Raw genomic sequence first — 24,578 nt, forward strand, 5'->3', positions numbered from 1 at the left:
CTCGTAGAGTTGAAACCTCCTTGATAGGTCCGCTCCTGAAGCATCACTCCTGCCTTTCCTCTTGGGGTAACCACTACCCTGAACTTGGTGCTGGTTATTCTCTTTTATTTTTCTCATTGTTGAAGGAACCCTGTCTTGGGTGTTAGGATACCTGTGTTTTTCTAAGCCAGGTCTCACTGTAAAAGCTTGGATGAGCCCTTGTTCCTCTCTGGACCTCAGTTTCATCATGGGTCTGATGAGGGGGCTGGATCACAGGTCCTCCGAGCTCAGAGACTGTGGGTGCTGTGATCCTTCTCAGTAGGGGCTTGGTGGGTCCCCATAGATCCTCCCCCACCCATACCACTGCCTCATGAAGGCTGGTCCTGAAGACTGCAGGGAGTAGCCCTGGTGGGCTTCCTGGAGGCAGGTTGGGGTAGGGTAACAGGTGCCCTCCTGTCTTCCAGGCAGTGACAAGGAGGCCATATTGGAGCTAATCACTTCTCGGAGCAACAGGCAGAGGCAAGAGATCTGCCAGAGCTACAAGTCCCTCTATGGCAAGGTAACCATGGCAACTGGAGGGCAGGTGGGGTGGGGCTGGGGACCTGACTTCATATGCCTGTGTGTTCATTCAGGGTCTTTCCTCTTTTATTCCAGCTCAGCCTCTGTGCTGACCGTTCTGCCTTCCTTTCTCTTCAGCCACAGATACATCTCCAACACTTGCTACATGCTTGGGCACTGTGCTCGGTGTTAGGGCTACACAGGGGAAGGAGACCTGTGAGGTGTCAGCCCTGTGGACTCACAGATAGTGGGAGACACACCCAGTAAACAAGTAAACAGACAATGCTGGGGAAGAGACACGGTGCCATGGACTTGAATCCTGCACCGCCATTTGCTAGCTGCATGATTTGGGGCAAGTTACCCGACGTCTCTAAGCCCGTGTCTTAGGGTTGATGATAGCACACGCCTCCAAAAGTGACAATTCCATGCGCTTACGTAGCCTGGTGCCTTACAGCGTAGGTGCTCATTAAATGTGATTCTTATCATAAGTGCTCCTCCCCTTCCTCCTCCGTCTCGTCCTCCCTCCCTTCCCCTGACCCTAAACACAGGACCTCATTGCTGACTTGAAGTATGAGCTGACGGGGAAGTTTGAACGACTGATTGTGGGTCTCATGAGGCCACTTGCCTATTGCGATGCCAAAGAAATTAAAGATGCCATCTCGGTAAGAAGCGTGGGTCTGTGTATGTGTGTTGCAGGCGGGGGTGTGATTAGTGGGAGGATTCTGGTCCCTGCAGCACGTACTCCATGAGCCCTGTACCCGCCAGCAGGGTGCCCTGCTGCAGGAGACAGCTTGCTCAAACCCCATCCCAGAGGGGCACCACAGTCTCCTCCAGATGGACAGAGTGGGACAGATGTCGGTGGGAGGCAGACCTCGTCAGGCGGGCCTTTGGCCCGGGCCCCAACCCAGCAGCTTACAGCCCCGAGGAAGCAGGATACAGGGACGTGAAGACAAATTACACTCAATACCCAAAGGCCAGGAGAATACTAAAGGAGGTCAGGAGGGCAGGCCCAGGGTGACTTGAGGGGGCGTCACAGAAAATGAGAGATCAAGTTGTGCCCAGAAGCCTGGGGAGGATTTGGTTGATTGGAGTGAGAAGGTCCTTCCGGGCCGGGTAAGAAACGTCAGGAGCGGTGGCGGAGGTGTGTTCAGGATGGGAGGGGCAGCTCGGTGTGGTCGAAGGAGCAGGTAGCCCCCCAGCAAGCAGGGAAGGATCAAAGGTACACCCTTAAGTGCACCTGGCACTTTACAGTGTGTAAAGCGCTGTCATCTTTGCCTCGGATGAGCTATCCAGCATGAATGCACTTCATATGTTGGTAAGTTCAGCGATGTGAGAGATGGCCTTCAATGTCCTGAGGAGTTTGGCAGAGCACCTGGCGTCTTTTCCATTTTACAGATGGGAAAACCGAGGCCCAGAAAGACAGTTTCTTAATGAGAGGTCACAAAGCAAGCTGCTGGCAGAGGCAGGACTAGAATCTATGTCTTTTGATGCTCAGGGCAGCAAGCGGCTCCAGTCTGGTGACCAAGAGCTATGGTAGGACCACCCTGACATTCCCTGCTGGGAACGTCATAGCTCTGGCCACTCCAGGAACCCAGCCCATGGCTGGTGGTGGCCTCCTATCCCAGCCCTGGCGCCTGTGTCCCTTCTCTTCTCCCGGGCATCGGTACTGACGAGAAGTGCCCAGCCCCGACGCCTGTGTCCCTTCTCTTCTCCCAGGGCATCGGCACTGACGAGAAGTGCCTCATTGAGATCTTGGCTTCTCGGACCAATGAGCAGATCCACCAGCTGGTGGCAGCATACAAAGATGGTGAGATGGGCCGAAGGGGCCGTTCAGCACTTTCAGATAGGCAGTGAGGGTAATTGGAAGGGTGGGGCCCTAAGACTCTCCATCCACCTGCTTTCCTCCTTCCCTCTGATCTGTCCATCATCTCACCCGCTCATAAATAGCTGCCCTGTGCAGCACTGCTCTAGGTTCTCAGGATATGGTGGGAGGGCAAAACCCATGTCATCCTTGCCCCCTAGAACTCACAGACTAACAAGGTGACAAGGGATACAGACGAGACACAGGTAAACACGGTGATGACACATTGTGGTTAAGTGTTATGAAGGAAACAAACAAGGTAACAAGAATCAGACTTTAATTGGGGAGGACCTGCTCCAGACAAGTGGTCAGGGAAAGCGTGTCTTGGGAGGAAATGAGAAAGAAGGAACCTGTTGTGGAAGGAGTGGGGAGAAGATCCTGCAGGCAAAGGGAAAAGCAAGTCCAAAGGCCCTGGGGCAGAATTAATTCTGGTAGCCGGTGTGAGGCCAGAAGGGTCGAGAGCAGGACAGGGTCACATGGGGCCTTGCAGGCCAAGAGGAGGCAGTGTTTTATTCCAAGATTAGCGGGAAGCAGGGGAGCTCATGATCAGAGAGGGCTTCAAGAGTCACCTTTGTTGCTGTGGATTGGAGGGCGAGGGGAGCAGAAGCAGGAGGGAACAGTTAGAAGGCCGTAGCCACTGTCCAGGTGAGCAGCCATGGTACCCCGGGTAGATGGCACAGGTAGGGATAAGGGAAGTGGGCAGATTCCATCTCAGTGTGTCAGGGTCAGTACAAAGCACTGTGAAAGATACATCCTGGGTCTTTCCACGGCCATCATGGAGACTGGGTTTTGGGATTTGTAACAAATATCTGATCATCTTGGATAATGGATCCCTGAGGTCTCATGGGGATGGGACTAGAACCTGTGTTCCTTCCCTGCAGCCTATGAGCGAGACCTGGAGGCTGACATCATTGGCGACACCTCTGGCCACTTCCAGAAGATGCTCGTGGTCCTGCTCCAGGTTGGTCTACGTGGGGGCCCTCCCTGGAGCTCTCTACCAGAGTGCGGGCAGAGGGCTGTGGGCACCTTCTGCCTGTTGTCCCAGACAGGGTGGTCTGTGAGGGGCTCCTCGGTGGCTCCTCAGGTACAAAGTCCTCGTAAGCTGTGGCCGCTCCCTCCCCCAGCTGCCCTTTTATCCTCGAATTTGAGATGGGTTCTCTCTGGCTCATGTGGGTATAGAATCTGAGCATCCAGGGGACTGCTCTGTTGTCCTCGGTTTGTAGAAGCGAGAAGACGACCCGCATTTCTCTGTCTCATGTCCCTTCTCTTTTGTGCCCAGGAATATTCTCTCCTATGGCCTTCCTCTCCCCACCCTCTCTCTCGCCCCTCCCACTCCTCTCCAGGCCTCTCTCCTGCCATTGTTTTCCCAGCCGTGTTTGACACGGCTGGCACGTCCCTGTGTCGCCAGCAGAGATGTGGCCTTTCTGGGGCTGCCTGCATTGCATCTCCCACAGCCAACCCCCGCCACCCCTGCCTCCCACCCACGAGTACTTAAAAAGGGACCATGAAGAGGCTGCAGACGGTGTCCACAGCCCACTTCAATCTGCCAAGTTTTTTTTTTTTCTGTTGGTTTTCCCATACAATGTGTTTAAAAATTTTTTTTAATGTTTATTCATTTTGAGAGAGAGAGGGAGAGAGAGTGGGAGGGGCAGAGAGAGAGGGAGACACAGAATCCGAAGCAGGTTGCAGGCTCTCAGCTGTCAGCACAGAGCCCGATGCGGGGCTCAAACTCACGGACTGTGAGATCATGACCTGAGCTGAAGTCGGACGCTCAACCGACTGGGCCACCCAGGCGCCCCCACAATGTGTTTTTTTTTTTTTTAAATGCTTTGAGTTAGTTGCTAACATTTAAAAATAGGGAGCTTTTGCTCAAAAGCCAGATTTCTACACTCTTTTGAATACCTGAAAGTTCTGGCAATAGCAGGCTTGTGTTCTCTGTGACGGCAGGGGGCTAGAAAACATGTCCCGCTCCACTGCCCCACCTTCACCTGCCCGGCTGCCCAGAAGTCTCTGTGACCACAGGCTCTGTGGGGACAGGTATTGAGAAGTTTGAAGCCCAGCTCCAAGGACCAAACTTTTAGGAATTCGGCCACTTCTTTGTTTCTTTCACCTCGTCCCTTCCCGTAACACATTCTACCACGGCTGCCACCAGGCTTTTTCTCCGTTGCCATAGCAATCCGTATCCCATATGAAGCAGCTGGGGAATGGTCAGGAACATCAGGAGTAGGAAAGTGTGACCTTTGCCCCCATGTTCAAAGCCACTTGTTCTGGAGAGGAGAGCTCCAACTCCTCCCCAGCATCTAACAGCCGGTGGGCAGTGTCGCGGCATGGATTGTAAATGTGGGTGCTCTGTCTTCTTAAGCTCAGTCCCCAAGAGAAGCAAGGGCTTTGGGATCCTGAGATGCACAATCCAGGGGGGAAGAGGAGTTAAGCAGTAGGTCTGACCTGTGCCCACGTAACTAAGATGTCCAGTAAGGCTGGGCCCTGTCCCCTGGGAGTATTGTCCTTTTTCAGATGGGACACAGAGCATGGGCAGAGCAGCAGAAGCCAGTAGGCACCAGTAGGACTTGGTGCCTTCACTGCTTCTGAGCTCGGATCTCAGGGTCCAAGTCTCAGATCCTCACTGGTGAGTTCTTTGGGTTAAGTTATGGGAGCCCTCAGTAGAACACAGACGTGCAGACTCTTTACCCCTGCAGTATCATTGTTGGAGGGCATCGTGAGCCATACCGGGACTTGTGTGGGGTCCTGTTCTCAGTACAGGCCCTTGCTTGCTCTGGGATGGGCACCTGGAGGGACCTTGGTCATTGCCCAGACTCTCCTCTTCCATCCCAGCTCTGAGGATAAAGGGAAAAGCCAGTGGGCGGGACCCTACGATTCCCTTTCACCCAGTAGGTGCTTTGGCTTTGATGTAGTGGCAGCCGTAAGTTACTGCTCCAGGACACTTCTGGGCCACCACCCTCTCTGTTTCCACCCCTGGCATCCAGGCCTTCCCCTCCCCGCCGCCCCTGGCTCTGGTATTTGAACCTCATGTCCCCGTGTCTCTGCCCAGGGAACCAGGGAGGCGGACGATGTGGTGAGCGAGGATTTGGTGCAACAGGATGTCCAGGTAAACCAGCACCAAGGGAGGCACAGCAAGGGAGCCCCGAGAGAGGGGAGGTTGGGAATCCGGGGAAGGGTCCCAGGTGAAGCAATGTGCATGAAACACCAGAAATAACCAGTTCATGGCCAGCATTTTTACAGCACGTTGTTGAAGAAAGGATTTATTATCTTTCAAAGGCACACAACGTATACAAAGTTGGTGAGATATATTTTGGAGCTTTTGTCATTCATTCATTCATTCATTCATTTGTTCAGTTAATTAATATTTATTGAACACCTACTATGTGTCAGACACTCGGCCAAGCACTGGGGAATCACTAGTGAACAAAATCAGACAGTGTTGGGAGAGACAGGCATACAAACACCTTCTCTATGGATGTATCATTGCATATATATCATTATAATACACAGTGGAGCAAAGCTATAGAGAAGCAGAAAACTGTAGGAGCCTAGAAGTGGGAAGGAGGGGAGGAAAGAGAACTCTGCTTTGGGGACATCAGGAAGTACTTTGAGAACAAATGGGACATTTACTCTGGGCCTTGAAGGTTGAGTAGGAGTTTCCCCAGAAAGAGAAGAAGGTATACAGGTGTATGCAAAGGTCCTGAGGCTACCAATTACTGGTATGATCAGGGATCCAGCAGCAGTTGATTGGCTTGGCCAGGGAGTTCTCTCCTCTTTCAATGAAGCCCTTCCTCTTTCCTTTCAGGACCTGTACGAGGCAGGGGAACTGAAATGGGGAACAGATGAAGCCCAGTTCATTTACATTTTGGGAAATCGCAGCAAGCAGCATCTTCGTTTGGGTAAGTTCCAGAGAAGAAAGACCTACAGCTGGCCCCTTAGGGTTGTGCCTGGAATTCCATTCTTTTTTCCTTTTCTCCTAATAGAGCACGATAGCTACTTCATCGACAACTCAAGTACTAGTCCCAGTTTTATTAGATGGTGGCCTGTATAGTCCCTCAGCAAAGTCCTTAACAGGACACTCAGCCTTTCCTTCTGAGTACCAATCCTGTCCTCATGCTGGAGTGAAGTATATGTAGTCTCACCTCATACACGGCATGAGTGCACAGTGGCTGGTGGTGTGCCAGGCCTCCTGCCAGCTAGCTCCTCAGATACCAGCCCTACCTTCATGTTGGGCACTCTAGTCCTGGCCACAGCGCCCTCCCCTCCTGAGGTCTTGGGTTCTTCTCAGTGTTATGGGAAACTCTCAACATCCTTGTCTCTCTGACTCAGTGTTTGATGAGTATCTAAAGACCACGGGGAAGCCGATTGAAGCCAGCATCCGAGGGGAGCTGTCCGGGGACTTTGAGAAGCTGATGCTAGCTGTGGGTACGTCCTGACCTTGCATTCCTAGGGGCTTTGCTGGATTCTGGGATTCTGGCCCAGGAACAGGGGGCCAAGAATGAAAAAGGGGGGTTATGTGGTATGGAGGCAGGGAGGAGAAAGTCGGATGGGCGATGGATTCTGAAGGCTGGCCAGAGCACATGGAGGCAGGGAGGGGAGCCTCAGGCCCGGACTTCCTGCCACTCCGTCCCCCGGTGTGTGTGGGAGGGTGAGAGAGAGCGCTGAGCCTGGGGAAATAACCAGCGGGAGAGCGGACTTGGCATAGAGCATATACGGTGTGCTGGGCGCTAGCTACACTGAGTGTTTAATCTTGAAGAAAGACCCAGGAGTGGGCATTATCTCCATTTCACAAATGAGGAAACCACATCTCACGGAGGCTGTGTCACTTGCCAGAGAGTGGTTTTGTAATGACTTGGGGGGTACTCTGAGCATGGGGCGTGCCAGGAGCTGACTAGTTGGTGGTGGAGTCAGGGTTCAAACCCAGAGGCTTCTCCCAGATCTGCCGTTGACTTGGAGCAAGTCACTATCCTCTCTGGGTGTCAGTGTCCTCATCTGATAAATGGGGGCAGGGAGGATGGACTGCCTGACCCAGAGGCCCTTAGAAGCTGGACATTGCAGGAGTCGCTATGTCTGCACCTAGGGTAGGTAGTATGTGCGTTTTGGGGGGCGGGGGGGAGAGCTGTATCCCCAGGCTATCCTCTTGCACAGAGCTGCCCCTACCAAGTCTGTTTCAGGCAGTCAGCCTCTAGCCTGCCCTGTCAGTAAGATCCAAAGTGATGTAGCTGCCAGTACCTCTCTGCAGCGGAGGCTAAAGAAACATCTTTCCCAGTTCCACCCCAGATGCTACCCGCCCCCGCCCCCACCTGGCTCAGTTTGCCTGCAAAACCCCAGAGGACTAGAAAGATGAAGTGGGTTTTTGAGATGCACATTCCACGTTTCAACAGCCCCTATTTCCTGATTTCATTATGCTCTGGGTTTGCGTTAAAAGTGGGTGGGGCCTCAGGTTATCAGGAGCCTGGTTCTTCCTGGGTTTGCACTTGGGAGTCCCCAGGCAGTAAAAACAAAGAGGGGGTCAGGCCACCCTGACCCGGAGACCGCCAGAATAACTCTGCCTCTTCCTCCCTCTTCTCAGTGAAGTGTATCCGGAGCACCCCAGAGTATTTTGCTGAAAGGCTATTCAAGGCCATGAAGGTGTGTGGTGGGGTTGGTGGGAACCAGCTGGGGTGGGGGTGGGGGGGGTCTATACCCATCCCCATGGGACTGTAGAGATTCTTTGACAAGTCTTTGGGGCCCACTGGCCAAGGAGCCCTCAGGGGATTGGCCACAGGAGAGAGTGATGGGCACTCTTCCCAGGTGAGCTCCTGAACCTCGGATGCTGTCCGGTCATACATCTTCCCACCCAAATACCTACTCTAACTTCCTGATTGACCACAGGGTGTCATGACAGCCTGCACATGATCCGTCAGCCAGATGGGCTGGAAACCCACACTCTGAAAAAATCTTAATTAACCAGAATGACTAATTAACCAGTGTACGTAGGCTAGACCACTCTGGAAGATACTTGTTCTTGTCTGCTAAGGCTCGTGATGTTTATCCCAGTGACCCAGCAATTCTACTCTGGATGTGTACCTGAGAACAGTGATTCCCACGAGTTTGTGCAGAGGACACACAGCAACTGATGACAATTCCATAGCACAATAGGGTACATGAATGTAGTCATTTGTGGCCAGATGCCACAGACCCAAGGCCCCGGGAACTCAGGCCTTCCCGGCCCTGTGTGTCCAGCCCACAAGGGCAAGTGAACTGTAGCCTGTTCACTGTCTTTCATTGTGCCAGAGTAAAGCCTAGCAGCTCAGCCGGGGAGAGATGGCTCCTGTGTGCATGCATTCATGAGACTGTTCGTGGCAGTACTGGCCATATTAGGAAAGAATGAGAAACAACCCAGTGTCCGTCAGGAGTACCAGGAGAAATGAATGGACAGTGGTGTATTTACATAGTTCCGAGATATACAGACCTAAACAGTATATGCTTAGAGTTGCAAAGTTATGGTAAAATGATAAGGAAAACCAAGAATGGGGCTGATGTTTGAATGGGGAGGGAACATCGAAGCAGGAGGGACACGTGGGGAGCTTCAGGGAGAGTGGCAATATTTTGCTTCTTTTGTTCTTCCTTTTAATGTCTCATCATGACCATGGTATTTTCACCTAAGCTGGGGGCTGTTTGCATTTGAGCCTCCGCTCACATCCCTGTCCCCCAAACCCATTTGTTTTCCAGGGCCTGGGGACCCGGGACAACACCCTGATCCGCATCATGGTCTCCCGTAGTGAGCTAGACATGCTGGACATTCGGGAGATATTCCGGACCAAGTACGAAAAGTCCCTGTATAGCATGATCAAGGTGAGCGGAGCTAACGGGGGGTACGGAGAGGAGCACAGGGCTCGAGAGCCACTCCCAGGAGAAAAGAGCCGTCTCAGAGAGCTAGGAGTCTCTTGGGGATTCCAAGAGGAATGGAAAGCAATTCGATAGAGAAACAAGCGTCTGGTGGTACTTGAGTCCCAAAGCTCCAGAGGAAGGCGGGACTGGGTCAGGAAGGGCATGCAGGCTGAATTAAGGGTGAGGACTCTATCCCAAAGGCAGGGAGAGGTCAGGCTCCAAGGGGGAGAACGCTTGGCCCCAGGCCAGGTGATTTGTAATGACTGGGGGGGGGTCTAGCCCATGAGACTTGGCCAAGAGAGAGAGAGAGAGAGAGAGCCGGGTTGTTTTCTTTTTGTGGACGAGTGAGATCAAGCTTTTATGAGGTCCAGCTACGTTCCCCAAAGTATATTTCCAAAGAGGAGTTTTATAGGTATCACTTGCAAAAATGTGCCATGAGAAATGTTTGGAAAAAACTAGTTTAAGTAAAGATAAGCACGTTGGTTTATTTCAGAACTTCTCACGGCCTTTACCATGTCAAGTCCCGTTATGAAGCTCCGGGAGGGATATAAAATAGGCTACATCTATTTGTTCGGTTTTGGCATTTCCCAGTGTTTTTGCTCATAGAGCCCTATTTTCTTGGAGTATTTCAGTTGGAAGGGCTGGGCTGGGGATTATCTGGGGCCGGCTTTCACCGGCTTGGGAGAGCAGCGAGCATCTTCACGTTCAGTGAAATCTGCTGATGGCTCGAAAGCATCCCTTGTTGGAAGTATTTACACCACAGAAATTGGCAGTTGTTACAAATCGGGGCTTTTTTGCTTTTGTTCCCAGAGACTAGGTTGTTAAATACGTGCCAGCATTACCACTGTTTGGTGGTCTTAGCCACCACCCCCGGACAGGGGGAGAGTCGGGGCTGCTATGAATAAATGTTCAGCCTTCCCCTATCCGGGCCTGTGTAGAACCTTCCCTCCTAGTCCGAGGGGAGCCCAGGAGTGAGTGAGAGGTAACCTTTGTCTCTTTCTCCCCAGAACGATACCTCTGGCGAGTACAAGAGGGCTCTGCTGAAGCTATGTGGGGGTGACGATGAGTAAGTGTCTCCTTGGCCCCAGGCTGGAGGGAGTGGCCTCGGGGGGTGGCAGGCCTGGACTCCCAGCCCTCATCCTGATGGATGGATGGATTGGATGAGCTTGGGGCTTCCTCGGTGCCGGGAACAGCGCACAGGTGAAAGTCTGTCTGTGTGTGTGAACGTGAATGTACTCTCCCAGACGTGGAGATGTCTGCTCTTGTGACCTTGGAAAGTCAGTCTGGGGGTGTGGACTGGAAGCCAGAATGTGAGGGTCCAGGCCCTGCTACTTCATAGCTCCCTTTCTGTTTCATCAGCTGTTAAATGGAAAACATACAGGTGCCTGCTCTGCGTACTCATTTGTTCATCGTACTTGTGACAAGTACCCTCTGTGAGCAGGCATTGCGGGGAAGGACCGGTGAGGCCCACAGCCCGGCGACGTACACAGACCAGTGCAGGGTGGTCTCGGGATGGGGAAAGTATACGTGTCTATGAATGCACAGATCAGGGCACTAGCCCATCCTGGGGGAGGCTCCTGGAGGTAATGAGGCAGAGAGGCCCAAGGAGGAAGGTGAGGAAGAGGAGGAGGTGAAGACAGGGTCTGAAGGAGAGTGGGTGGAGGAAAGGCCTAGTGATGTGCCTGGTTCGTTTCTGTAACCGAGGCCACACTTTTGCAGAGTGCCAGGGAAGAGAAGAGGCTGAGAGGTGGGCGGGACCTGTGGGCCCCCTCCTGGCATAGGAACCTCTCCCCGGGGTGGTGGGAGCCATTGAAGAGATTAAGTTGGGCTTGACTTGACCAGATTTGTGTGCTAGGAAGGGAGCTGTAGGTAGTCTGATTTTCCCTCCCAGGGCTTATAAGGATCCAATTAAGTAAGGAATAGGAGAACCTCCTGTTAACCTCTGACAGGTGCCTTGGGGGTTGATTTCAGTTCAACAGACATTTACTGAGCCCTTGATATACCCAGGTGCTTTACAGGAGGCGATAAAGAGGTGACACGGCCATAAGCTGGTCATGGACTTGTTTGAAAGGGGAGACTTGGACAGAAATCACTCAAGTTATAAGGAAGAAAGGGGAGGTCAGAGGATTCAAGAAATCCCATCCTGCTGGGAACTTGGGGCCAGGAAGGCTGCTGGGCAGAACCAGCATTGCAGGGGGTCTCAAGAGAGGGTAGAAGGTTTTCAGAAATGGGGGAGAGGACTCTGAATGGATGAGGCTAGAGAGAAGGTGGAGCCAAACAGATTTACTTAAAGCCTGTGTCGGCGTATGTGTGTGTACGTGGCTGTGTGTTGTGTGTGTGGAGCCTTGCCCACGATGACGTTCCCTCCTGTCCTCTCCCCAACCCCCTCCATTCCAGTGCTGCTGGCCAGTTCTTCCCGGAGGCAGCGCAGGTGGCCTATCAGATGTGGGAGCTTAGTGCAGTGGCCCGAGTAGAGGTCAGACCCTCCCCACCTCCTGCTTGACCTCTTGACCACAAGCTTGGACTCTTCTGCTCGCACCTTCCTGCTGCTCTGTTTGGCACCCAGCCGCCCCCTGGTGGCCAACCTGAGACATTGGTTTCCCACATCTGAAGCTTCCTTGTCTTCTAGGAGTGATGAGTTTCTGGTGTGGGCATCTGATTCCTGCATTAACTTCTAACACACTGGGAAGCGTTGTGGCCCACTAACTACTAACAGGGCTTGCTGAATGGAGACATGTCTGGTTGTGTGGAGAGGCCTGTCTCATCCTGGGGCAGACAGTTGGCCTTTGGAGGCATGAAAACAGAACAGAGGGGCACCCGGAGGGGCACAGGACGATTCGAGGTTGTTCTGACCACCCGGAGGCCCAAGGTCCACAGAAGTACTTGGGGCAAACCGTTCCAGGCCCTGGTAACACTTGGTCCACATGAAAACGTTTGGAACCTTGCAATCTGTTACTCACTTACCAAGCCCCCTCTTTCTGGGCCTCTGTCTCCATGTTTAGAATGAGGTGTTAGACACAGCAAGCTCAGTGCCTTCCCAGGGCTCTTGAGCTCTGATGCTCTAGAACAGCATTTCCCAAATTACAAGGCAAGAGCTGTCATTGCAGATGACCTTAAATTATATAAGAAATGAATTAGTGTGGAGGTGGGGAGCCTCCGCGGCATTAAATAAGACTGAACCTCACGGAGTGAGAGCGTTACTCCTTTTCGATTTCATCAACGCAACTCATTTTGTCAGAGAGGCCCCATTGGGTGCCACACTCCCCAGCTTTCCTTTTTCACAAACAACTTAGCCGGCTTCAAGTTCAGAGTTTTTGGCGAGCAACGGCGTCTCGTTAAATTTGGTGATGTTTGACAACGTCGTGGTTTTCTCTTTCTTACATTTATTTTCATGGCTTATCATCTGTTTATGGCACATCATACCAATTTCCTCTTCATGAGAGCGGTGTAAAGTTATTTTCATTCATTCAGCAAATATTTTTTGAGTGCTTCTGTTGTGGATACTTCGGATATCTCCAAGAACAAAATGAACAAAACTCCTTGCCCTTTAGGAGTATTTCAATGTACTTAAAAATGAACGCATTTAAGTAAAACAGAAAAGTTGAATTACATAAAAATATGAAGAAATAACATAGGATGTATGCAAATATGACATCAGGAACCTCACTTAGGAGTGACTGAAATTTGGGAGATTCTGTTCTGGTATTTCAGGATATTTTGGTTGCCTTTTCACAGGGAGGGACTCTTGAAGAGGCAGGAGGGCCTTGGGGACAGGGCACAGTTCTAAGGGACTGGGGAGGCCCCAGTGGAGCTAGGACAGAGCTGACTTCCTGGGGCAGGAAGCTGGCCACTTTTCCCTTGACCAGCACTTGCCCTGCTCCCAGGCCTGGGTCTGTCTCTCCTCCTCTCTCTTTCTCAGCTGTAGGGCAGGGGCCTGTCTGCTGTGCCTTCACCCCTGCCTCTCTCCCCCCAAGCTGCTTGGTTTGGGGCTCGTGGGGAAAGCCTCCCTTCCCTTGCATGCTCCTCTAGTGGCTTGGCCCCCAGGGGGGCCTGCAGGCACCTGCTGAGTCTCTTTCTGCTTCTTGCAGCTGAAGGGAACTGTGCGTCCAGCCGATAACTTCAACCCTGATGCAGATGCCAAAGCGCTGCGGAAGGCCATGAAGGGACTTGGTAAGGGGACACGAAGGGGGCAGGCTGGCCTCTGGGGCAGAGGGCACGGCAGGTTTGGCAGCGGGCCAGGCAGGAGTAAGAGCTCAGGCCTCAAAGGAGGGTCCATAGAATGAGGCAAATTTTAACATAAGTCTCTAACCTCCAGAGGAGACTCCTGGCTCCCTGAGTATAGGGAGCAGGGGAGTGAGGAGGTTTGTAAGGAACTTGGCACAAGCCCTTTCTAGTGCAGAAGAAAGTACGAGGTTATAAAGCCTGGGTTCTCCCACTGGCTTTGCCTTAGACTCACTCTGTAACTTTAGGCAAGTCCTTCAACCCCTCCAAGTGTCCACCCCCTCCCTGCCATGCGTAAAAGAAGAGATGTGGACCCGTTGATCCAAGAGTCCCAGTTCTGGGCTGAGAGCACCCTCTGCTGGTTATCACATCACATTCTCCATTTGGAACGCGTGGGAAGAACCACTCTGGACAGATGCCCTGTTCTCAGAAAGGCCAGCAGGCACAGAGCATCCAGAATCTGGCTACTGTCGTCCTTTCTCCCCCCCAGTCCGTCTAACGGCACCTCCCAGGGGCCTTGGCTTAAGTTCTCTCCCTTCTGGGCCTCATCTTCATTTGTTTCCTGGGAATGATAATATCTACCGAGCACAGCTAGGACTGTAAGATGACAGGTATAAAAGCACTTGTGAAAGGTAGAGTCCTGTGCCAGGTCTGAGGTCCAAGGCATTAATCTGAGAGGCTGGAGGTGGTATCCTCATGTCTCCCAGAGTCAACTTGCTGTGGTTAGAAGGACTTGGGCTCCAGTTTCCAGGGAGTTGAAGAGGAGGGACACGGGGTCCCCGTGGGATTTAGATTGCCAGGCTAGAAGGATCCCCTAGTAACTACTCCGGGCTCTTCAGGGGATAGGTGTGGAAATTGAGCCTCAGAAAGGGGCCAGGACCTGCTCAGCCGTTGCCAGAACCAGGGCTGGAACTTGGAGGCCCTGCCTCTCAACCCAGGGCTCCCTGCTCCTCTGGGGGTCTTTTTCTCAGCCAGTGAGCAGACAGATGGAAGTGCCAGGAGGAACCTTGGGGCAGTCAGTGGCTTGGGCCAGAGGCAGGCTTCCCGCAGGTGCTCAGGGGCCCTAGCCAGGCTTCTACCCTGCCTAAGATTGGGACAGCCCATCCGTGGGGGGACGTGGGGAAGCTGGGCCACGGGCCTCCCTCTGAGCCGTGTGGCTTTGGTGATTCAGGAACTGATGAGGACACCATCATCGACATCATCACGCACCGCAGCAACGCCCAGCGGCAGCAGATCCGCCAGACCTTCAAGTCACACTTTGGCCGGGTGAGGCTTCAGCCGGGGGCCCGGGGCCCGCACCCTCCCTCCTCCCAGGGGCGTGGCCTGTCACTGCCAGCTCTGCACAGTTGGGCACCTGGGTCTTCATGGCACTGGGGCTCCTGTGGCTCCCTGTGGCTCCCGTGTTCTTGGAGTATCTCCCACATCGGTTTCGGGCTGCCTGCAACACGTTCTCTCCATCCCCCGCTTCCTTGTGATCAGTACCTGGGGGCAGAGATGAAGGACATGAGTTGTTTTCATGTAGCATTTTCTGGATCTCGGAGCTCCAGAGGCTTCTAGGCCCCAAGGCTGAGCGTCAGTGATTATTGTGCCTTGGTGTCATGCTGGCAACTTTCCCCCGGGATGGAAACGATGTCCCTTGGCATGTCCCTTTCCTTGCCCGCCTCCTTGCCTCCAAGGAGAGTGGGTCTTCCTGCTGGTTTTTTTTTTTTTTTTTTATCCCGCCCTCTTTAGCGTCCTCTAAATAGTAAACAAAGACAAACAGCAGCAAAGACAGACACAGTCTCCCTCTATCCCCTGCATTCACATGGAGCCCCCATTTCCTCATTCCATATCTCCTCCCTATCCTGGGTCACATGTGAGCAAGTGCTGATGTTGGCGTGACCTCAGCCCTGCCTTTTGTAGGACTTGATGGCTGACCTGAAGTCGGAGATCTCTGGAGACCTGGCGAGGCTGATTCTGGGGCTCATGATGCCACCGGCCCATTACGATGCCAAGCAGTTGAAGAAGGCCATGGAGGTATGGTGTGCGCATCGACGGGATGGGGTCTAGTCTGCAGGTGGTGGGGGGACACAGGTGCTCCTCACAAGCCCAAATGGCTTGGCTATAGCTCCTTGGCTGAGCCCTTCCCACGCCCGGTTCAAACTAGCATGAACACCAAAGGGGGTGTTGGCTCCTATAACTGAAAGGTAGAGGCCTCCCATCTGGTTTTAGACATGGCTGAGTCCAGGGACTCAAATAATGGTATGTGGCCTCTTATCTCTGCCCACCTTGGTTGTCTATCCTCTGTGGTAGCTTCACTCTCAGAGACCGTTTCTCCTCGTCATAGACAGTAGGACAGCTGGTGTCTGTCCTACCAGCTAGCACCTCTGTTCCTTCTTCCTAGGCGTTCCGCCAAAATCTTGGCTTCTACTCTGGTTGATGCAAGTGAGGTCACATGCCCAGTGATCGGTGGTGTCACTGGGATCTCAGGGAGCAGTAGAGGAAGCAGAATGGATCTGGAAGGAAAACAACAGCAGTTGGATTCTGTATTCTAGTCCGGCCTCACCACTAACTTACTGTGTGATGTTGGGCCACTTGCACTAAGTTTCTATGCCTTCAGCTGTGAAATGGGAGCAGTCATCCCTGCCCTTCAGACATTAGAGTGGGTCAAGCAAGGTCATGGGCATGGAGGGCACTATTAACTCTGAAGACCTGCCCTTGTGATTGGTTAGCAAGAAAGGGCATTATGTCCTGGCGCAGCTGTTTCTGTAGCTGCTTTTCTTCCCGAGGCAGCAGCTGTACCCGGGACTGGTCTCCTTTCTAGGAGCATCCAGTAACCTGTCCCTGGCTCCATATACTAGCTCAGCTGCTTGTCTCAACCCACAAGGCAAGGCTTTTACTTTGTCCCCGTTTTACAAGTGAGGAAACTCATGTTCAGAGGCCAAATTACTTGATCAAAGTCACAGCATTATGAAATCACAGGGCGGGGATTCAGAACAACTCTGTCTGACTCTAGAGCCTGACCCAACAACCACATGAAACCACTAGGGCTTTTGGCCCGTTGAGGATTAAGAGAAGAAAACAGACATTCCCTGGGCAAAGCAAATCGAGATTATTGTCCATTTAAAATGCCCCGACAAAAAAGCAAATGATTTGAGAACACGGAGTTTAGAAGTTGAAGGGACCAGTGAGCTAACCTGACCTAACGCTTTCCATTCCCACAGTTTACAAATGGGAAACTGAGGGAGGCCCAGCACATCTGTGAGCTCGGGGAAGGGAAGGGTGGGGCTAGACCCTGGGTCTTAGGATGCTCTGAGGATCAGGCTGTCTTCCCCACGTGCTTGCTTTTAATAAAGAGCCTGTTAAGATCTCAGTCAGCCTCAGTCTGCTTGAGGTCAGAGAACCCACGGACTGGCCGACCAGCAGGCAGTAACCTCCAAGGGCGGTGAACGCTCCTTACTTTTTTTTTTTTATAGTTGTGGCCGCAGCAGCTTGTTCAGTGACTGGCACATTGCAGGTTTTTAACAGATATTTGAATCTATCGATCGATCTGTCTTGTTCACCTCCCTCCCTTCCCCCAAAGTGGGGACCTTTGAGTAGCACATCCCCCCCAAGCCACCTTAATCCAGAGGGCCTAATGTATCTGTCCATAGATCACTCATCAAATCCAAATATAAACAAATACGGCATGTTTTTTTCCTTAAAGCACAAAAATTTCTTCTTCTGGCAAAATAACATGTGAGAAAATACAGAGCAAAAAAAGAAGAAACTAGAAATCACCTGTGAGCCTTTGCCCACCCAGAGACCATAATCACTATTATACTGTGATGCATTACTTCTAATTCTTTTTATACCCTTATGTATAAATATTTATAGTCAGAGACATATGTGTATATGCCTTTTTATATGCACATACCCATATACCACATACTCTTTTCTTTTAAATTTTTGGCCCAAAGCACTTCTCGTGGAAGGTTCTGGAAATCTTGACAAGCTGGCATGTTCCATCGTGATTGTGCTATCTCTGGTCTGGGGGTAAGGAGAAAATCCAGGAAGGCTTGGTGGTCTGTGTGATTGCCTCCTGGGTGGTTTCTTGGACCAGGGACCTCCTTGGCCGGGGCCCCTCAGGCCTCTGATGGGGGTCAGGGCTGTGGCTTAAGTGTTCTTCATCTTCACATTCTAGGGAGCTGGCACAGATGAAAAGGCTCTCATCGAAATCCTCGCTACTCGGACCAATGCGGAAATCCGGGCCATCTGTGAGGCCTATAAGGAAGGTGAGTGTGGGAAGCCTTGGGCCCAGTGCCTCTGGGAGGTGGTGGGAGAAGAGTGACCTCTCCAGCTCTGACGTCACCCCACTGCTCTGCCCCATCTCCCCTCGCTCAGGCACGAGGCTGTGATAAGCCCCTGGGTGTGCGCAGCCCTGTGTCTGAGGAAAGGGTGCCCCAGGCAGAGAGTCGCAGCTCCACGAAGGCCTGGAGGAAACAGTGAGAGGAGAGAATGTCCAGGCCTCTGGGGGACAGGAGGGCAGCGTCCTGGGTGGGCGGCCTGTGCAGTCACTCCGAGCCCTCATTCAGAAGGCCTGTGCTTGGTCACAGTATTATTTTAAAGAATCTTGAGTACCCATCAAAAACGTTTAAACTTTCCCCTTATAAGCGGCTTTAAAGCGGTAGACCTTTTGAGCAGGGGAGTGACACGGCCTGAGCCCTGCTCATGGGTCTGACACCTGTCCTGCAGGAGGGAAGACAGGGAGGCTATGAAGCAGGAGAGGCAGGATTCCCAGAGTCCTCAGCTGGGACAGGGGGAGGGAGGCGATGGACTGGGGGCATCAGTGTCGCGATCCACAGTTCCATGGCTGGAGGCTCCCAAGAACCAACCACAAACTCCTTCATCCCCACCACTCCTGCCAATGCGCTCTGGCTCAAGTCTGAGGTTCTAGAAGCAGCCCCCCATCCTTGCCCAGCAGCTGCCCACACACCCTCTCTCTGTCTCAGACTATCACAAGTCCCTTGAGGATGCTCTGAGCTCAGATACGTCTGGACACTTCAAGAGGATCCTCATCTCTCTGGCCACGGTGAGTGAGTTCACGGCCCCCCCTGGGGGCCCGGGACGATGGCAGGGAGCTAGGAGCCCAGTCCTGATGAAGAAAGGGTGTCTTCCCCACCCACGTGCCTTCTCAGTCCCACTGCTGAGACCATGACTGCCTCATGTAAGGCCTTCTCCCACTGTTCACTTTCTTTTTCTTTTTTTTTAAAGTTTATTTATTTAGAGAGAGAGAGCACACAAGCAGAAGAGGGGCAGAGAGAGAGGGAGAGAGAGAGAATCCCAGGTAGGCTCTGCACTGTTAGTTCAGAGGCTGACATGTGGCTTGATCCCATGAACTTTGAGATCATGACCTGAGCCGCCAAGAGCCAGACACTTAACTGATTGAGCCGCCCAGGAACCCCTCACTGTTCAGTTTTCAAAGCTGGCTTGGTGCCACCTTCTCCCAGCAGGCCCTCCCCAGTGACCCTCAGCCCAGCTTTTTGGGCCCCCAGCTCATAGGGCAAAGCCACGTGGGTGACCTCCATACAACCCACAAGCTTCCTTCACCATCACCTGACTTCCTGCAACCCGGTCGCCAGACCCCGACACACAGCACTGCAAGCTCATTGTGTCCGAGTCGCCCTGAGCTAAGTGCCTTCAGGTTTAACGTTCACAACAGCCTCGCTCTGAGGGCAGGATTATTGCCCCCATGTGAAAGCTGAGAGAAAGGGTTCGGAGAGCCAGAGTAGCTGAGCCAACGTCCTGTGGCCGCTGAGGGGCAAAGAGGGTGGATGTGTGGGGACTGATCTTTCTCGCTGGTCCTGCTGCAGGGGAACCGTGAGGAGGGAGGAGAAGACCGGGACCAGGCCCGGGAAGATGCCCAGGTGAGAACCCCCCAAGTGGCTCTAGCTGACATCCGTCCGTGCCAGACCCTGGCTGTCTGGGAGTGGGGAAGGCTCCTGGCAGGGACATGGCTGACTTAGTTGGTGGATATTTAGACTCATGGACCCCTTGCACCTCTCTACCCCTTAGAAGCAAGACTTTGAGTGTTTTCACAACTTCCAGAAAGATTCTCACGACTGTGGTGCTGGTCCTACTGGCATTTCCTGGGTGAAGAGTAGGCTGAGAGCCCTCAGACCTTCAGAGCTGAGAGGGCCTTATAGATCATCCGGGTCAAACTCCTCATGTTACAGTGAGAAAATGGAGGCCCAGGGAGGATGAATAACTTCTGAAAGTCACACAGCAAATCAATGGCCCAGGTAGAATTGACCCAGAGGGAGCAGGTCCAGAAGCTTGCTGGGAAGGGGCCCTGAGTGCTAATGGTCTCGAGTTTATTATTTATGAAATGGAACCAAGATTGAAGGAAGTGTCCTGGGAAAACCTAGAAAATGAGTTCATCCGGGGCTGGGATCTTTATCCTGCTCACTGATGTATCCAAAGTGGCACATGGTCAGAGCTCAGTAAATATTTAATATTAAATGAATAATGGAGTCAAGGGCTCTCTTAGGTCTCTTAGCTGCTCTGCTTCTGTCCTGCTCCTTAGGCTGGGGCGCGTGAGGTCTGGAGGCTGGACAACCCCAAATCCATTATCCCTGAGAGTCCTTATGGTTGGGCAGTCCCTCCTGAGGCCGTGTGCACTGTCCCCACTCACCTGTGCCTTGCTCCCAGTACCCTCTGGCCTGACCCAGGTCCAGGCATTGGGCACAGACACCACAGACTGGGATCTGGCCCCACTTCCTTTACAGTTGGTGGGTTGAAAAGAACCCTGATGGATTGGGGGTGGAGGCACCAGCTCCGACCCCTGCTCCGCCAACAGAGAAGTGGGGAGTGTTATACCAGCATCTGAGCTGCGAGAATCCTTAGCTATAACCCAACGGTTACGAAACTATAAAATGCATACCAATACAAAGCATGATGCTAAGACTGTTTTATACTTTATCATATTCCCTTTTTTACGGGAGGAAAATGAAGCTCCTATCCAAGGGTTTGGTTTCTAAGTGGCTGTGGTGTGACTTGAATCCAGGCCTGCCTGACTCCAAAGTTTATGCTAATACAGGACCCAGTATGGCAATTTCCCTGCAGCTTCCAGACCAGGTGGCTGCTGCTTTCCAGTTGTGCGGCCCCTGGTTTGGGATGCAGGTGTCAGAAGCTGCAGGGCTCCGTTTAAATGTGGTTTTCCAGCTGCATGTGGGCGTATTTATGGGGGCTAGCCTGGGAACCCAGCCCCTGGGGCGGCCTGTTGAGGCCACATTTCGTTCGCTTATTCAACATATGTGTATTAAGTACTACTACGAACAGTCTCATTGTGCCCTTGAGGGTATTTGAACGTGGCTTCCTCCTTAGAGCTCACCCCAAATCCATCCTCCACCCTGAAATTCATCCTCTAGGGAATGAGTCCACCTGGGGCCTACCTATGGGGCTGTGCTTCCAGTTGTGGCCAGCAGGGGACAGTGGTGGGCCACACTGGCTAACAGTGCAAGGACGAAGGGGTGAGAGAGAACCTGGGTGGAAACACAGAGGCCTGCCCATCTTAGCTGCCCGTCCAGATTCACAGATGCTAGACCCTGATTAGTCTTCATGTGGGCTCATTTTCTTCGAGCCAGAATACTTGGTTTCAAAAGTAATACATATTCCTCTGTAGAGCCTCTAGAAAATAGAGACGAGCCAAAATAAAGAAAGAAATCCATAACCTACTAGTAATAGCCATTGCTCGTATTTTGGAATATATCACTTTAGTTGTCTTTTTATGTGTATATAAAAATGCATTCCTGATGTATAACAGTTAAAAATTAATATTCTGTGAGTACTGTTCCTATTGTTTTTAAAAACTGACATCCCTTCATGGCCATGTACTATTCCATTTAAGAAGCTACCAAGCTTTCTTTAGCCAACCCTCTTCCTGCTCACCAACTCTTCCAGCATATGCAGGAATGTTTTCCTTAAATAGGTTTCTAGAGGCGAAATGGGAAAGCCAGAGGAAAATGTATACAAAAATTGAAGGCGTTTGGTCTGTAGAGGGGCACCTGGGTGGCTCAGTCAGTTGAGCGTCTGACTCTTGGTTTTGGCTCAGGTCATGATCTCACAGTTCATGAGATCGAGCCCTGCATCAGGCTCTGTGCTGACAGCACAGAACCTGCTTGGGATTCTCTATGTCCCTCTTTCTCTGCCTCTTCCCCGCTCATGCCCTTTCTCTCTCTCTCTCTCTCTCTCTCAAAAGAAACATTTAAAAACAACAAAAACAAAAATTGAAGGCATTTGGTCTGCAGAGCCAGGTTCCTCCTAGAAAGATAATGCATATCAGTACTTGGCACTGTTTGTTTTACACCTTCTCCTTCCCACACTCTACCCTGGGTTTCTAAAACACCCCTGAGCTCTCAGAAGTCCGGGTCTGTTATTACAGTGTGTGTGTGTGTGTGTGTGTGTGTGTGTGTGTGTGTGTGTGCGCGCGCGCGCACGCAGTGTTCACCTGTTGCCCCATAGGGATTGCTGATAGCTTCCTTTCCATCCTCCCCATGTTCCAGTTTGAGCAACAAATAATATAGGCAATCTAATTACTGGAGACTCAGAGTGAAGAATTGGTGCCAGTTTGGGATACCTTAATCCCCAGGCTATTATTAATATAACAGTTCTATTGAAATATAATTCGTATACCATACTATTGACCCAGTTAAAGCCTCTACTTCAGTGACTTTTAGCATCTTCACAGATTGAATGCAACCATCACCACCATCAATTTTAGGACATTTCATCACCCCCCAAAGAAACTCTGTACATGTTGTACTTATTTCTCATTTCCTCCCAACCCTCCAGCCCTGAGTCACCACTAACTTACTTTCTGTTTCTATAGATTCACCCATTCTACACATTTCATATAAGTGGTGCCATACAATATGTGGCCCTTTGTGACTGGTGTCTTTCACTTAGTATGTTCAGTGTTCATCCACGTTTATCATATATCAGTACTTTATTCCTTCCCACTGCCAAATAATGTTTCATTGTATGTATATATCACCTTTTTTTTAAGTTTATTCATTTTGAGAGAGGGAGAGAAAAAGAGCACATGTTTGGGGGGTGGGGAAGGATGGGGGCGGAGAGAGAAAGAGAGAATCCCAAGCAGGCTCCGAGTTGCACAGACCCTGATCTCGAGAACTGAGAGATCATGACCTGACCCGAAATCCAGAGTCAGACGCTTAACTAACTAAACCATCTAGGCACCCCATCTTTTTTTTTTTTAATCCATTCATCAGCTAACTGACATTTGGGTTATTTCCACTTTGGGGCTATGCAGAATAATGCTGCTTGCTATAAACACATGTATGTGTTTGCTTTAGAAAATTTTTTTAATGTTTGTTTATTTTTGAGAGACAGAGACAGAGCATGAGCGGGGGAGGGGCAGAGAGAAGGGAGACACAGAATCCCAAGAGGCTCCAGGCCCTGAGTTGTCAGCCCAGAGCTCAACGCAAGGCTCGAACTCATGAATCATGAGATCATGACCTGAGCTGAAGTTGGGCACTTAACCAACTGAGCCACCCAGATGCCCCACATGTATACATGTTTGTGTGTGCACATATTTTCATGTCTCTTAGGTACATAGGAGTGGAATTGCTGGGTCCTATGATAGCTGTATGTTTAACTTTTGGAGGAACTTCCCAGATTGATTTTTGCCCGAAGTAGCTAGGCTAATAAGGAAAAGCCTTTGTGTCAAATGTTTGGAAAATTATTTTAGCATCCCACTGCATTTTTCATATTACACATATTACTGTCTTAAAGATGCTTTGAAAAAACAAATATGTCTGGGGTCCTCTGGCTCAAATAAATGAAAAATGACACGTCAGATTCTTTTGAAAAGAATGCTAGCATTTTTAGCACCACTTTTTAAAAATTGTGGTGAGAAGCACATAACACATAATAAAACATGACACATAGTAAAAGTTGCCATCTCAACCATTTTTAAGTATACAGTTCAGTGACGTCAAGGACATCCACGGTGTTGTGCAACCATCACCACCAGCCCTCTCCAGAACCCTTTTCATCTTGTAAAACTGAAACTGTGTGCTCATTAAACAGTAACTGCCCATCCCCCTCCCCCTGCCCCGGCAACCACCATCATACCCTCTGTCCCTGTGAATCGCACTACACTGGGGACCGCGTGCAATTGCAATCAAACAGCATTTCCCTGTTTGTAACTGGCTTATGTCACTTTCCGTAATGTCCTCATGTTTCAGCCAAGTTTTTAATATCAAAAGGGGTGAATAAAAGCCAAAGGATCCCATTATCCCAGTAGCCCCAACAACACCTATCTGACATTAAAACATAAAAAGAACGCATTTGCACATTGAGAAGATGTGAACATAAAATCTCCGTTAAAATAAAATGCACAAGCTTTCCCAGCCCTTCTCTTCAAAGGTAACCACTGTTCATCTTGACTTGTGCCTCTAGCTTGGCTTACCACCAAATACGTAAGTGTAACTGTGCATTTACCTTTCCTTAGCTAAACTTTTTTTTTTTCCTAAAGATTGGCTTTCCAGGCCTTTTTTCCCCTAAGTTTATTTGCTTATTTTGAGAGAGACAGAGAGAGAGCACAAGTGGAAGAGAAGCAGAGAGGGAGAGGGAGAGAGAGGATCCCAAGCAGGTTCCTCGTTGTCAGTGCAGAGGCCAATGCGGGGCTCGATCCCACAAACTGAGATCACAACCTGAGCCGAAACCAAGAGTCGGACACCTAACCACCTGAACCATCCAGGCACCCCGTCCCCAGCCTTTTCTTAGCTAGATAAAAGGAACATTATTATACACATATGCTATCCTTAATTTTTTTGCTTAATTTAAAGGGAAACTCTCCTTATCAGTCTACTGTGCTGATGAGAGTTTCCCTTTAAATAATATTCTTTTTAATAGTTGCATGGATTTCCATTATTGGGTAGCCATAGTGTGCTTATCAAATCATCGGGCTATTAGTAGTTTCCAGTTTTTCTCTGTCACAAAGTTATACTGCAGTGAACACCTTGTATTATATCTTGAATGGCTTTGGCCAATCTATTGATAAAGGCACACTCCTAGCCACGTAACCGCTTGATCAAATGGCAGG

At 51.1% G+C, this 24,578-nt stretch overlaps 1 protein-coding gene across 2 annotated transcripts in view; it reads left to right on the forward strand.

The window, feature by feature from the left end:
* Window positions 1-24,578, forward strand: part of ANXA6 (annexin A6) — a 49,253-nt gene that overhangs the window by 16,303 nt on the left and 8,372 nt on the right. For both annotated transcript variants that reach the window (XM_047092272.1, XM_047092275.1), the window contains exons 4-20: window positions 444-538; window positions 1,086-1,199; window positions 2,254-2,344; window positions 3,280-3,359; window positions 5,448-5,504; window positions 6,204-6,297; window positions 6,728-6,823; window positions 7,971-8,029; window positions 9,113-9,235; window positions 10,279-10,337; window positions 11,669-11,747; window positions 13,360-13,441; window positions 14,664-14,758; window positions 15,395-15,508; window positions 17,655-17,745; window positions 18,463-18,542; window positions 19,324-19,377. In XM_047092272.1, coding sequence (XP_046948228.1) covers window positions 444-538; window positions 1,086-1,199; window positions 2,254-2,344; window positions 3,280-3,359; window positions 5,448-5,504; window positions 6,204-6,297; window positions 6,728-6,823; window positions 7,971-8,029; window positions 9,113-9,235; window positions 10,279-10,337; window positions 11,669-11,747; window positions 13,360-13,441; window positions 14,664-14,758; window positions 15,395-15,508; window positions 17,655-17,745; window positions 18,463-18,542; window positions 19,324-19,377 — 1,463 coding nt within the window. The remainder of the gene's footprint in view (window positions 1-443; window positions 539-1,085; window positions 1,200-2,253; window positions 2,345-3,279; window positions 3,360-5,447; window positions 5,505-6,203; window positions 6,298-6,727; window positions 6,824-7,970; window positions 8,030-9,112; window positions 9,236-10,278; window positions 10,338-11,668; window positions 11,748-13,359; window positions 13,442-14,663; window positions 14,759-15,394; window positions 15,509-17,654; window positions 17,746-18,462; window positions 18,543-19,323; window positions 19,378-24,578) is intronic.

This window comes from Lynx rufus, unplaced genomic scaffold (assembly GCF_022079265.1).
Source record: "Lynx rufus isolate CCGP_SWC_20201006 ecotype Redwood Valley unplaced genomic scaffold, mLynRuf1.p SCAF_1, whole genome shotgun sequence".
In the NCBI taxonomy this organism is placed as follows: Eukaryota; Metazoa; Chordata; class Mammalia; order Carnivora; family Felidae; genus Lynx; species Lynx rufus.